The sequence below is a fragment of the Phocoena sinus genome, chromosome 11 (assembly GCF_008692025.1).
Source record: "Phocoena sinus isolate mPhoSin1 chromosome 11, mPhoSin1.pri, whole genome shotgun sequence".
In the NCBI taxonomy this organism is placed as follows: domain Eukaryota; kingdom Metazoa; phylum Chordata; class Mammalia; order Artiodactyla; family Phocoenidae; genus Phocoena; species Phocoena sinus.
In genome coordinates, this window is record NC_045773.1 from 68,263,991 (window position 1) to 68,279,431 (window position 15,441).

General features: G+C 40.7%; 1 protein-coding gene and 1 pseudogene across 1 annotated transcript in view; both read left to right on the top strand.

The window, feature by feature from the left end:
- The window catches only part of DNAH8 (dynein axonemal heavy chain 8), a 323,349-nt gene that overhangs the window by 34,904 nt on the left and 273,004 nt on the right, over positions 1 to 15,441 (top strand). Inside the window, exons 12-15 of the mRNA XM_032647945.1 lie at positions 4,898 to 5,044; positions 9,714 to 9,911; positions 12,587 to 12,663; positions 13,977 to 14,076. Of these exons, the coding sequence (XP_032503836.1) occupies positions 4,898 to 5,044; positions 9,714 to 9,911; positions 12,587 to 12,663; positions 13,977 to 14,076 (522 nt within the window). The remainder of the gene's footprint in view (positions 1 to 4,897; positions 5,045 to 9,713; positions 9,912 to 12,586; positions 12,664 to 13,976; positions 14,077 to 15,441) is intronic.
- Positions 433 to 2,141, top strand: LOC116761716 (annotated as a pseudogene).

Here is a 15,441-nt window from a genome sequence, read left to right on the forward strand (position 1 = left end):
AACTATATTCATGAGAGAGATAGCCTGTAATTTTTCCTTTCTCATAGTGTCCTTGTTAGTGTTTCTGGCACTAAGGTCTCAGAATAAGTACGACTGGAGGAGGGGAAGGAAGTACTTCCCTCTTTTCTAGCCTCTAGAAGAGTTTGTAGAAAATCAAAGCGATCTGTTATTTTGAAAGTCTGAAAGAAATGGCCATACCAGCAAGTCTCCATCTGGAAGTGGTTATTGGCTGTCTTCATGTGCTGGTTCCTGGGCTTTGTAGAGCCTAGGTGGGAGGCTGGGACTGTTGCGGTAGAGCAAGAAAGGATGCTCAGTGCCCTCCACCTAGGATGTGAACTGCTGTGCTTGCAGGGTTGGCCCTGAGCACTCTCATCACCACTCTCTGTCCTCTGGAACTGGAGGGTAAGAAAGAGTTGTCAGAGGAAACAGAAGATGTACTTAAATGAAACAGAAGATGAGGAATTGCAGTTAGGATAGTTTCTCTTCCTGAAAACCCTTGATCTCAACGACTGGAAGAACCAGAATCATTATGCAGTTCTTGGATTTGTTCATGTAAAATACAAAGTTATGCACAGAGAGACCAAAGCAGCACATAAAGCAGTGGTTCTGAGCAATACCAAAAGCAGCTGGTGAATCAGTTAAAGAAGGAGATAATGACAACTTCACTTGCATAACTAAAACTTATGAAATGTCTGAGTCAGTGAAAAGAGGAGAAATTAACAGTGTAGATCTTACTTTTGATGACTCAGTTCCTTAGAAAAGTGAAGCAAAGGACAATTTCTTCTAAGTGTTTTCCCAAGTGTTTGAAATGCATTACAGGTGGTAAAAAAGAAAAAGTTCCTAAACTTGGTGATATGAATTAATCATTTGACGATGCAGAGGCATTTTATTCCTGCTGGCATAATTTTTATTATTGGAGAGAATTTTTCTTATTTAAATGAAGGAAAAAAAAGCAGAATGTCCTGATGAAAGGAGAGAGATTGAAAAGCAGAACAGAGCAACAAGGGCACAAAGAAAAAATGAACTGAATGTTAGTTGATAATGCATATAACTGTGATGCAAGGATTTTAAAAATTCAAAGAAAAAGAAAAAGCCAAGAAAGAAGCAGAGGAAAAAGCAAAAGCTGCAGGAAAATTGAAGAATGAAGAAGCTAAAGAAAAGCAGAGATGAGGTGAATTAGGAGCTGCTTGGATAGGTAAGGAGAAAGAGGAAGTTAGACAAAAGGCATTACTGGCAAAGAAGAAAAAGGATAACCAGGAAAAAAAGCCATTAAGAGGGAAAGGCAATATCAAATCATTATGTTGTACGCCTGAAACTAATATAATGTTATATGTCAATTATATAAGAAAAGAGAAAGGTAGCAAAAACTTCAAAGTTCATGGAGGACCTGGAATTACTTTCCTGATGATGAGATAAAGCCAGTTAAAATGATGGAAGAAGTGGAAAAACTTTGCGATAGGCTTGAACTTGCAAGCTTACTGTACTTAAATGAAACATTCGCATCACCTACAAAAGAAACAGGAATTGCTGCTCTGCCAAAACAGAAGAAATTAATGAGCAAATTAGAAAAGAGAAAGAGGAAATTGAGGCTTGTATGTGCCAAGTATCTAAGAATGCAGAGACATCAACTGTTGAAGGTGGAAATGGCAGTAAAAATTTGTCAGAAGAGAATTGATCTGCAATTGCTAATTAAAACTGTGAGCCTCTTTCTTGCTGGGACAAATTCAAGATGGGAAGTTATTGCCAAGTACATGAACACACATTCTACTTCTGGAAGTCAAAAGAACTGCCAAAGATTTTATTGGCAAAGAACCGTCTCCCAAAACTTGGCCCTCATCAGAAAGACGACATACTGTGTGGAGTAGAGCCTCAAACTGTCAATATAACACCTCAGAACAATTTGAAAATCCATGTGCAGATTTCACCTCTTGACAACAGAAGCACAGAAGCTTTTGGAATGAGCTTTGAAAATGTATCCAGTAAATATACCTGAAAGATGTAGCGTGTATCAGAATTTCATTTCGTTATGGCTGAGTAATATCCCATTGTATGGATATACCACATTTTGTTTATTCATTCATCTTTTGATAGACATTTGGATTGTTACCACCTTCCGACTATTGCGAATAATGCTGCTATGAACATTGCTGTTTAATGATCTCTTTGAGTCTCTGCTTTCAATTATTTTGGGTATATACCTAGAAGTGAAATTGCTGGATCATATGGCAGTTCTGTTTTTAACGTTTTGTGGAACCACCAAACTGTTTTCCCTAGCAGCTCTTCCATTTCACATTCTCACCAACAATGCACAAGAGTTCCAGTTTCTCCACACCGTGCCAATACTTGTTATTTTCTCTTTTTTTTGGTAATAGGTATCCTAATGCATACTAAACGGTATCTTATTGTGTTTTGATTTGCATGTCCCTAATGGCTAGTGATGGTTGAGCATCTTTTCATGTGCTTATTGGCCATTTATATATCTTCTTTGGAGACATGTCTATTCAAATCCTTTACTCATTTTTGAAGTGGGTTCTGTTTTTGTTGAGTTGGAGGAATTCTTTATATATTCTAGATATTAATCCCTTATATATATGTTTTATAAATACATATTGCTTCATTTAAAAAAACTAGTTATTTGACTTCTTTCTATTTCTTCTTGAGACAGTTTTTGTAAGTTTATATTTTTGAGGAATTTCTTCAATTTTTCTAAAATTTGTAATTTATTGGCATAATGTTGATAATATTTTCTTACTAATCTTTGCCTTGTTATGTAATATGTCCCCTTATTCATTAACAATATTACTTATCTTCTCTGTTTTCTTAATCATTCCTGCTCACTCAATCCTCAGATTCAGAACAACCCAACCTCCTCCCAGGAGTTTATCACTTCTGTTTTCGTTGTTATTGTTATTTGCTGGATTCCATGTTTCCCTCTATAGTTTCTCCAGGGTTAATTTTGGGAGTGGGAGTGAGAAATCATTCCCCCCAAATTGTCCAATTGGCAGAAACCAGGACTCTTGACATAGAACTTAGCAATTTATTCTCATAATTGTTTTAATATGCTTCAAGTCACTAGCCATTTACTTACTGGATTAGAAATGAAAGCTTGGTTTTCTGTATTCTAGTTTAACTTGCTTTCTACTACATCTGAAATTTTTTCAGGATACTTTTATTGTATAGTTTCGGGGAATAATTTTCAGATGAGTTGGAGGAAGCAATGAGAAGAATTGTTATTCAGGATGTTATCTGTCCAACAGGAAGGAATTGGTTGGTGAAGAAGAAGTAATAGAAAGTAATTCCTATTAGATGGCATATTCCAGGAGGGTAGGGATCTTATCTGTACTCCTAGCATCTCAAGGAGTTCCTAACATATGGTAGGCACCAAGAAACTTTCTTTTTTTAAAATATTTATTTATTTATTTGGCTGCGCTGGCATCTTTATTGGCACATGCGAGATCTTCATTGTGGCATGCTGGATTTTTTTAGTTGCAGCATGCAGGATCTAGTTCCTTGACTAGGGATCAAACCCGGGTCCCCTGCATTGGGAGCCTGGAGTCTTAACCACTGGACCACCAGGGAAGTCCCTAAACTTTTGTTTAATAAGTGAAAAATAATCAGTGACCTCGAAGAGAGTAATGATTCTGTTTTAGAGATTGAGAGGTGGGGAGGTGTATCATAGCTAGAAGTAGGTATGAGACTAGTTATATAAGCTTGAATGTTTATAGGAATCACCGGGGCAACTGGTTGAAAGTATGGATTCCTGAGTCTCACTCACAGAAATTCTGATTTAGTGGCTGAGGTAGGCAGAATAAAGATGTCCACATCCTAATCCCCGGAATTTGTGAATATATTATATTAAATGTCAAGGGGGAATTAAGGTTACAGGAGGAATTAAGGATGGAGAGATTATCCTGGATTATCTAAGTGGGACCAACGTAAGCACAAAGGTCCTTATAGAGTGAAGAGGGAGCTGGAAGAGTCAGAACCAGGGAGCTGGCATTATATTAAAGATTTGACTGACCATTGGTGGCTTTGAAAAAGTTTAACATTATTTTTTTTTAAGATGGTTTGGTTAGCTGGACATGACAGTGAGTTCCTACTGGAACCTAGTGACAATGTCCTCTTTTTTTTTTTTTTTTTTTTTTTTTGCGGTACGCGGGCCTCTCACTGTTGTGGCCTCTCCTGCCGCGGAGCACAGGCTCCGGACGTGCAGGCCCAGCGGCCATGGCTCACGGGCCCAGCCGCTCCGCGGCATGTGGGATCCTCCCGGACCAGGGCACGAACCCACGTCCCCTGCATCGGCAGGTGGACTCTCAACCACTGCGCCACCAGGGAAGTCCACAATGTCCTCTTTTTTTAGCCTGGTTGAACTGACCTGGTATAGCTGTAGTCAAATATTAGGATTTCAGCAATGCACCCATCAAAGACTTTATGATCTTCTCATGGAGAAATGACAGTTGGATGATAAATCAGTATTGCACAGTCTTTATGTTTTTTATACCTGTATGTGAATAATGCTGATTAAAAGATGCCAACTGACTAGATAGATAATTGAAAATAGAATTGATACATAATTTTTGGCCTCCTAGGAGCTCTGATTAGCCATGAAAACATGACAACAAATAGTGTATGTGGTAACTTTGATAAGGATAAGAGTTAAGGGGAAATATTGAGGATAAAGAAGATGAGACTATATTGTAAAACAGAAAAAAAAAACTATTGATTTTCATAGGCCTTTCAATGTGTGGGCAGAGAACTTGAATTTTTAATGTTAACAGCGGCAGCCCCTATTTGAGGGGTTGATGTGATCAATTTTGTGTGAGGATAGAATTTTTGAATTTTTCACTCATAAACAAGTGTCTCACTATGTACTATACCCCTTTTAAATCTCTCATAGGACTGCATTTTTCTATTCAAGGAATATCAGACATCTTTTCACAAAACAAGGAAACAGATTTTAGAATCCTCAGGGGAAAAATCTTTTGAGGTTTCAGAAATGTATATATTTGGAAAATTTGAAGCTTTCTGCAAAAGACTGGAGAAGGTAAGCGTCGTGCAGCCACAGTTGCTACTACCAACCGTACCTTTCCAGTTATTTCATACTTTATGTAGCATCACTGAGAATTATTTTTCCAGATCTCTTGTCTTACTATTGATCTGACTCATCCACTATTACTCATAGATTACTGCATTTTATTTTATTTTATTTATTTTATTTTTTTATTTTTTTGCGTTACGCGGGCCTCTCACTGTTGTGGCCCCTCCTGTTGCGGAGCACAGGCTCCAGACACGCAGGCTCAGCGGCCGTGGCTCGCGGGCCCAGCCACTCTGCGGCATGTGGAATCTTCCTGGACCGGGGCACGAACCCGCGTCCCCTGCATCGGCAGGCGGACTCTCAACCACTGTGCCACCAGGGAAGCCCTACTGCATTTTATTATAACTTATTTTTTCATTCCTAATTACTATCTTCTGCCCGTCTCACAAAAGCTATTGCAGACTTTCACTTCTCTTGAGACCTCAATTCTATCTTTACCTATAGAGCTTGAACTTAAAGCTTCTGCTCTTAACCATTGTATCAGGCTGAGAAAAGGTGTGAGGTGACATATCTGCAGTATCTGGCAGAACCCAGTAGTTGTGTCATATCTGGATGTGTGAGCACCTTCTCTTACTAGGCCATATATATGGTCTAAACATAGAGATTGTATGGGCAATGTCTTTGCTGGGCGGATATGGGTTAGAAACTTCAGCACACTTTTTTTTTTTTTTTTTGCGGTACGCAGGCCTCTCACTATTGTGGCCTCTCCCGTTGCGGAGCACAGGCTCCGGACGCGCAGGCTCAGCGGCCATGGCTCACGGGCCCAGCCGCTCCGCGGCATCTTCCCGGACCGGGGCACGAGCCCGTGTCCCCTGCATTGGCAGGCGGACTCTCAACCACTGCGCCACCAGGGAAGCCCTTCAGCACTTTTGATTCATTCATTGATTAGGACTGGCTGGAGAGGAGTGATGTTTTTCCAGGGGATACAGGGCAGCCTATATCAGAGGCTTCTTCGAATCAACCTTTGCAAAGCCTACAAAGATATCATCTAGGTACCACCCTCCCCATGGCCCCACCGTTCTGCCAACTCCCTAAGTCCTAATAATAGGAGTCTGCTTGTCGTTTGTTGGAAATTGGTGGGGGGCATTTCACAAGTTGAAGGGCATTTCCTGTACATGCCAGCATAGGAAAATATGGGTGATGAACAAAACCAACTTACTGAGTGGGGCTGTTTTTTGTTTGTTTCTTTAGCAGCTTAACTGAGATACAATTCACAAACCATATAATGTATTCATTTAAAGTGTACAAGTCAATGTTTTCCAATATATTCACAGGATTCTGCAACCATACCACCATCTAATTTTAGAACATTTTCATTCCCACTAAAAGAAACCCTGTGCCCATTAGCAGTGATACCCCATTCTCCCCTCTACCCAGCCCTAAGCACCTGCTAATCTACTTTCTGTTTCTATAGATTTGCCTATTCTTGACATTTCATATAAATGGAATCATATAATATGTGGTCTTTTGTGACTGTCTTCTTTCACTTAGTATAGTATTTTCAAGGTTCATCTATGTTGTAGTATTCCTTTTTATTGCTGAATAATATTCCATCATTTGGATATACCATATTTTACTTATCCATTCATTTGTTGGTGGACATTTGGTTTTTCCTACTTTTTGGCTATTATGACTAATGCTGCTATGGATATATATATATGTGTTTTTGTGGGAACATATGTTGTCATTTATTTTGAGTATATGCATAGGAGTGGAATTGCTGGGTCAGATAATAACTCCATGTTTACCTTTATTGAGGAAGTGCCAAACTGTTTTTCCAAGTAGTTGCATCATTTTGTAGTCTCAGAAGCAATGTATGAGGGTTCCAATTTCTCTGCATCCTTGTAACACTTATTGTCTGTCTTTTTGAATTTAGCCATCCTAGTGGGTGTGAAGTGACATCTCATTGTAATTTTGATTTGCATTTCCCTGATGACTAATGGTGTTGAGCATCTTTTTTTTTTTTTTTTTTTTTTGCGGTACGCGGGCCTCTCACTGTCGTGGCCTCTCCCGTTGCGGAGCACAGGCTCCGGACGCGCAGGCTCAGCGGCCATGGCTCACGGGCACAGCCGCTCCGCGGCATGTGGGATCTTCCCGGACCGGGGCACGAACCCGTGTCCCCTGCATCAGCAGGCGGACTCTCAACCATTGCGCCACCAGGGAAGCCCATGTTGAGCATCTTTTTAAATGCTTATTGTCCATCTGTATTTCTTCTTTGGAGAAATTTCTATTTAAATTCTTTGCACGTTTTAAATTGAGTTATTTGTGTTTTCGTAGTTCAGTTTCTAAGAGTTCTTTATATATTCTGGGTCTTAAGTCCCTTATCAGATATGATTTTCAAATATTTTCTCTCTTTCTACAGGTTATCTTTTCACTTTCTTGATTGTATTCTTTGAAGCAGGATGTTTTGTTTTGTTTTGCTTCAATATTTATTTATTTATTTGTTTATTTTGGCTGCACTGAGTCTTAGTTGTGGCCCATGGGATCTTCGTTGCTGCATGCTGGCTCTTAGTTGCAGCATACGGACTTCTTAGTTGTGGCATACATGTGGGATCTAGTTCCTCGACCAGGGATCGAACCTGGGCCCCCTGCATTGGGAGGGCGGAGTCTTGCCCACTGGACCGCCAGGGAATTCCTTGAAGCAGGAAGTTTTAAATTTTGTTGAAGTCCAATTTATCAAGTATTTCTTTTGTTGCTTGTGCTTTTGGTGCCACATCTGGGAAGATGTTGTGTGAGGCTGTTTTGTGAACAGTAGGATTTCTTGGGGACAAATGTCCAATTTAGAATGATATTGACATGGGTCAAATGAATAATAAGCCCCGTTGGTCAGGACCTGTTCTACAGAAATGTTTAACATTTCTGAAACCATTAGAATGTAAACCTGGAGGTGAGTCCTGGTTACTGTTAATTTTTCCAGGAGCGGGGGCCCTTGCTAACTTGGGTGCAGTTTTACATTTGGTAGAGTTTCCAGGCTGGACCTTAATTATTAGCCTGTGTGCAGTAAAGATCTTTGGTGGCAGGTCTAATGCTGGGCATAATGAACATCCATCTGTAAAGCAGCAGCCCAAGCATTCCTGATGCTAGAGGGAGTGGGTAATAATGGCCAGCTATATTAGCTACTCCCCCGCCTTACCTCTGGAGAAGCCCTGCCTGTAGTCTTAAGGATACAACTTCATGCCACAGAGGCTCAGCAGTCAGAGCCAGCGCAGCACTCCCTAGGGACCTTACTTGAAGTGCATCCTGGTTACTAGGTTATTCCAACTCCCCTGTGCTAAGAATTTCTCGGCTGACTGGCAACTCTCCCAGGTGTAACTGGTGGATGTTGGTGTCCAGATTCTTAAAGGTGGGGCATAATAGTTACCTGGAAATGTGGCCAGAATTTTTATAATCCTCTAGAGGTGGTTACTGAATGGCCTTGGTGGGCTTCCCCTGCTGAGTGGGGCATAGCAGGGACCACTGTGGGACCACCCCTATGAGCTCTTAAATAGTTGAAGAGGAGAGACAGAAGGGCAGGCTAAGCCAGAGCCTGTTAGGGAAAGCTCAGATTCAGATGTCAGGATGACCAAGTATGAAAGTCAAAGGACAGACAGGATTGAGCTTGGGGTTGGAGAACCAAGACCTCAGAGTTGGGCAGAGATGTTGGGGATCTTTAAGGAACAAGTGAGGAGGAAAGTGCTAGTGTGTCAGCTTAGGGTGCCTGAAACGCATCTTTTTTGGTAGGTGGAGACTTGGTGCATTGAGTGTTAGTCTGCCCTAAAGAACCAGAATTGTGTATAATATCCCTTGTTTCTTCTTCCTGTTCTGCCATGTAAATTTTGGTGAATTTTGGTTTCTCAATATTGATGAATTTGGTTTCCCAGAGCTCTGTCTTTAGTTTTCTTCTCACCCTGAACATTTGTGGGAGAGAAGCGAAGGAGTGGGAAGCTTTGAGCATTGTTTTCCAGAGCAGGAATCAAAATGGGGAATCATTTTGATGAATATTAAGGAACTGAGTAGCCTGTGGACATGAAAGACTTTTTTTTTTTGGTGAAGTAGGTGGTGGTGGTACGTTGAGATGGAGCCAGCTGTTTCTGAAATAAAGTTCATTGTGAGGATTTTCCGGGGTTCTTTAGGGGTCAGAAGTGACTACGGTCATCTTTCAGGATTGTGTGACCTTTCCTTTGCCTGAATGTGGAATTATGCTAGTGTTACATATCAGAACTATGGTGAGGGCCAGAAAGATGGTAACACTTTTGAATCCAGTGATCCAGTGAAACGATTTTCAGAACATTCTCAAGAACAAAATGCTGAAACTGTTTAGACCTCTGCAAGGCCTTTTACTCACTGTCCCTCACCACCCTACCTCCTCTTGGAAGACAAGGTGATCAGATTCTGAGAAAGGCTCTAAACTCTCTCTACTTATGGCAGAACATCCTCTGTCTTAAATAGTCTAAGAGTAGTAATGACTGGAACAGAAATTTGTCTTCTGTTTTCTCTCCTCTGGTTGGTTTTACCTTAAATGATTCTAAAGCCTGTTTATTGGCTTGTTTTTTAAAAATCATTGATTCATTAAGAGTTAATTCTAGGGAAGGGTGCTAATTTCTAACTTTTAAACTAAAGTAACACTTTTCTTTTTAAGATTACAGAAATGATAACTACTGTGCAAACATATTCAGCCTTGAGCAATTCTCCCATAGAGGGAATAGACATTATGGCAATAAAATTCAAAAATATATATCAAGGGGTTAAGAAAAAGCAGTATGATATTTTGGATCCAAGAAGGACAGAATTTGACATGGATTTCTTAGATTTCACGGCAAAAATCAAGGCTTTAGAGGTAAGTAATTATACACACTTTTGATTTAGTAAAGCTGAAATGTAATCAATAGTACTGAAATTCACATATTTACTATTTATTACAAATTACTCTTGCAAATTGATCAGAAATATTTGCCAGCATGAATAATTTTCTTACCAGCCCACAAAATGTTTTCTTTTTTTTTTTAATGAAAAATGAGCTTATTCAATAAAAGATATCAGTAACTAACCAGAAGCCCAAAGGGCTTATTGTAGCTGGGTTTATTTTTAATGTGTATTAAAAAATATATTCGATTTTTGTTGTGCCAAGGACTAGTGTCACTTGTCCTGTGTAAGAGAGAATTCGTAGGCCTTGTTCCTTGTTCAGTGTGAGAAGATTTGAGAGCAGGTTAGGACGATGGAACACTCTTCCCTTGGCACTGTGCTTTATGGCCACATTCTCTCTGCAGCTTAGAGGATGACTCTGAAGAGACCCTCCTCCTGTCTGTCATAGCTGAAGGGACACCAGAGGGATGAGACTGTAACAGGTTTCTTTCTCACCTTTTGGGCTAATATGACTTCAGTTACTCTCTTACTGAAAACTGTTAACCTAGGTGTAGCCGCAGGGAATAGTCTCCTCTTTGCTGCAGAATGTCTTGGAGACACAGAGAGGGACAAGAATATACCCTGCCCAATTCCTGAGTCTTAAATCCTTGCCAAGAAGGTGAGGAAGATGATATATTTTTTCTCATTTATTTTACTTTTTTTTTGTGGTACGCGGGCCTCTCACTGTTGTGGCCTCTCCCGCCGCGGAGCACAGGCCCCGGACGCGCAGGCTCAGCGGCCACGGCTCATGGGCCCAGCCGCCCTGTGGCACGCGGGATCCTCCCGGACTGGGGCATGAACCCGCGTCCCCTGCATCGGCAGGCGGACTCCCAACAACTGCGCCACCAGGGAAGCCCTCTCATTTATTTTTTTTTAAAGACTCTCTAAAAACTATATTGTATGTAATTTGGGCAATATAAATTTAAAAGATCCTAAAATTCTAGCAACAACACTTTTTCTTTTTGACACAGGTTTCCTTTCAGTTTTTTTTTTTTTTTTTTTTTTTTTTTTGCGGTACGCGGGCCTCTCACTGTTGCGGCCTCTCCCGCTGCGGAGCACAGGCTCCGGACGCGCAGGCCCAGCGGCCACGGCTCACGGGCCCAGCCGCTCCGCGGCACGTGGGATCTTCCCGGACCGGGGCACGAACCCGCGTCCCCTGCATCAGCAGGCGAACTCTCAACCACTGCGCCACCAGGGAAGCCCTCCTTTCAGTTTTTGAAAGTTAGACTCTGATAGGGAGACATATTTTACTTTTTACTTCTAGTGTTTGGTTTTGGGAGTTATATCTTGATAGCAGTGGGAATTTGTGTTTTTTAAAAAACTTATTGCTTAAATTATTTTTATGATTCATTAATAAGATTATATGTTATAAAGCCTTTACTGTGGTCTTAGATACAAGTTTAGCTTTCAGTAAATTTAGAGGCCATATTAAGTTTTTAGTATCTAAAAAGATATGCCAGTGTTTTAACTTTTCTTCCTTTTACAATGTTTGATTAATGGGTGTAGTATGTACTTGTAGACAGTACCAATATAATCTATAAGTGAAAGTAATTTGCGGAGTGCTTCAGTTCCATCACTTGGGCACCAGGAGTTTGGAGTTCACTGTTCAGGATGGTGGGAGTCTTCGAAGAACATTTTCGGTTTCTTGGAAGAACACTTTCAGTTTCTTATTCCTCCTTAGTGTGGCAAAGAGGTTTCTGAGAGCAGCCGTGTTAGAAAATGACACCTGTTCACCCTGGGTGTCTGTAGTGTCATTACACTGCTCTACCGACATGCTAAGAAATCCTAAATCTCCCCAAAAAATGTACTTTGTAAGGGACTTTCACTCCTTTGATAAATTCTCTAGGTCAACATCCAATAAATAATGAGCCGCAAATGCAAACCACATATATAATTTTTTTTTTTAATTTATTTATTTATTTATAATTTATCTTTGCTGTGCTGGGTCTTCGTTTCTGTGCGAGGGCTTTCTCTAGTTGCGGCGAGCGGGGGCCACTCTTCATCGCGGTGCGCGGGCCTCTCACTGTCGCGGCCTCTCTTGTCGCAGAGCACAGGCTCCGGACGCGCAGGCTCAGTAGTTGTGGCTCAAGGGCCCAGTTGCCCCGTGGCATGTGGGATCTTCCCAGACCAGGTCTCGAACCCGCGTCCCCTTCGTTGGCGGGCAGATTCTCAACCACTGCGCCACCAGGGAAGCCCCACATATATAATTTTAATTTTTTAGTAGCCACGTGCATAAAAGTAAAAAGAAGTAGGTGATGTTAATTTTAATGATATACTTTATTCAACCCAACATATTCAAAATATTATTATTTTAACATATCACTAATAAAAACCATTATGAGATATTCTTATTTTCATACTGTCTTTGAAGTTTTGTGTGTATTTTACATTTATAGCACATCTCACTTAGAAGTAGTGACATTTTAAGTGCTCAGTAGAAACATGTGGCCAGTGGCCACCATACCAGACAGTGCAGTTCTAGATGCTTAGATGGTAGATGTATTTAAGGCTCATATTTTGATTCTGTAGGAGAATCATTCATTGTTGTTAAACAAAACTAATCTTTTCCTTAACTCAAAAGATCATTCAAACATTAATGTTGCATTTCAGGTACAAATACAGGCATTCATGAACAGTACTTTTGGAAAAATTTTGTCTTCTCAGCAGGCTCTTCAGCTGCTTCAAAGGTATTTATAATGCATTAAGCAGTATAGTTTCTAGGTGGGATAACTTTAGAGCTGAAAATAACAATTTCAAAAAAATTTTGGAAATCTCTCCTATGTAAACTTTAAAACTTATAAACAGTAATCTCCCAATTACCATTAAATAGACTGGTGAAAATTGAAATATAGTATGATATTTTTCATTTTCATTTTTCATTGCATTTTTTGGTAGCGGAAAATCTTTCAATAAGGAAATGATTTCACATTTTCCCCCAGCTATGTAATATGTTAAGGTTAATTTCATAAGTGTTATTGGAAAGGGAACAAATAATGTTTAATTCTGCATACTGAAAGGATTTCTAACAGTGAAATTATCTAAGAATAGTAGGTCCCCAAACTTTCTGTTTTCCCTCCTGAGTGCTTATGTAGCTGCCTTTCCTTCTAGTCCTGACAGCGGTGCTCCCCTAAAGGGCAGGAAAGCCTGGATTAGAAGGATGGGCTAGACCAGAAGCCGTTTTCTTGCAGCTCAGGAAGGGCTCACTACGCATGTTAGGGACCGTTTTGAAATTCTCCCCTGAGAGCCAGTGGATCTGGGTTTGGGTCTGACTTTGGGTTTGGGTCTGACTTTCCCATCTCTCTAATGCTGGATCATACCTGTGAAACCTTACCTCATGAGACCATCATAAGAGTTGAAACAGACATATAATGATTTTGATGAGTGACAGTACTGTACAAACAGATGGCAGTACCATTTTCTTGGCAATTTCTCTGTCTCTGTCTCTCTCTTTTTACCTATGGTATGCTGGTGTTAACTCATTTTATTATCAGGAAGTTATGGTTCTAGTATTTCCTATGCCTAACTTAGTCTCTTAGTGGAAGTGACATTTGGCTGACAAAATCATTATATCATTATGCCGATTTGGGATGACGTGAGCAGTAATATTGGCAAGGGGACATTCATTGAGCTCCCCTCCATCTTTGCTAAGCCAGCTCCCCACTCGTCTTTTTAATCTTAGTTCAGATGTCACTTTTTCAAGGAAGTCTTTCTTGACTTCCCAGACTTGGCTGGGTTCCCCTGTTACATGCATTTCTGGCACCCTTGTAATTTAAATAATTATTTATGTCACTCCTGACTGATCTCTGCCTTTTCCGTAAGGTAATCATTGGCTCCAAGAGGGCTGGAACCACACCTGTCTTGTCCATCACTGTAACCTAGGGCAATGCATGAGGCCTGGTGTGAATATCTGTCAAATGAGTAAATGGATTTTTAGGATTGCAACAATTCTTAAGTGTGTTTCTTATTTATTTTTAAATTATTCACCCTCAATTGCTTTTAGATTCCAAAAACTGAACATTCCCTGTCTTCAATTAGAAATAAACCACACCATTGGGCTTATTCTTCAGTATTATGTGGCTGAACTTGAAGCTATTAAGAAGGCAAGTATCATATTTATAAATAGAATGGTACTTCAGTACAAAAAGAAAAAATATGCTGGAAGTATTTGCCATCATTATCTTGTGCCAAGCTTATCAGACAAATCCTCTCATCGCTGAGTATTTTTTTTTTTTTTTTTTTTTTGACGGTCCTCTCACTGTTGTGGCCTCTCCCGCTGTGGAGCACAGGCTCCTGACGCGCAGGCTCAGTGGCCATGGCTCACGGGCCCAGCCGCTCCGCGGAATGTGGGATCTTCCCAGATCGGGGCATGAACCCATGTCCCCTGCATCGGCAGGCGGACTCTCAACCACTACGCCACCAGGGAAGCCCTGCTGAGTATCTTTGATGCTCCTCTTTCTATGGGAGAAGGTGCTGACAGTGTGTGTCCCTGGATAGCCAGATCACATGCCTTTGCTCTTAAGAACTGTCTTTTTATGACAGCATTCATGTATGCATGGGAAAGCCCGTTTAAGTTAATATTTTTGGGTATCAAAATATGGGCTCTGGAGAATATTATGACAGATATAATGTAGCTGTGTGCTCCTGCTTTATTTTTTAATTTTTTTAAATACAAGAAGTGATTTATTAGAGCATCCCTTGTGGTGCGGTGGTTAAGAATCCGCCTGCCAATGCAGGGGACATGGGTTCGAGCCCTGGTCCGGGAAGATCCCACATGCCATGGACCATGCATGCAACTAAGCCTGTGTGCCACAGCTACTGAGCCTGTGCTCTAGAGTCCGTGAACCACAACTGCTGAGCCCACATGCCACAACTACTGAAGCCCGCGCGCCTAGAGCCCGTGCTCCGCAACAAGAGAAGCCACTGCAATGAGAAGCCCGCACACCACAACGAAGAGTAGCCCCCGCTCACCGCCACTAGAGAAAGCCCGCACGCAGCAACGAAGACCCAACACAGCCAAAAATAAAATAAATAAATTTATAAAAAATAAAAGAAGTGATTTATTAGAATAGGACGCTTGTGAGGCTTACAAGTCGGCGGGTCGGAGGGTGCTGCACACAGAGAACTTAGTGGGCAACTAAGTTTTATAATTAAAGGAAAAGTTGGGAGGGGGAGAAGACCACCTTCTTCCTCATTTCTTTTTAAATTTTACTTAAAAAAATTTTTCTTATTGGGGTATAGTTGATTTACAATGTTGTATTAGTTTCAGGTGTACAGCAAAGTGAAACAGTTATACATATGTCCACTCTTTTTTTTTCTTGATTCTCTTCCCATATAGGCCACTACAGAGTACTGAGTAGAGTTCCCTGTGCTGTACAGCAGGTTCTTATTAGTTATGTATTTTATGTATAGTAGTGTGTGTATGTCAACCCCAAGCTCCAGCTTTTGAATACATCCTTAAAATTGGG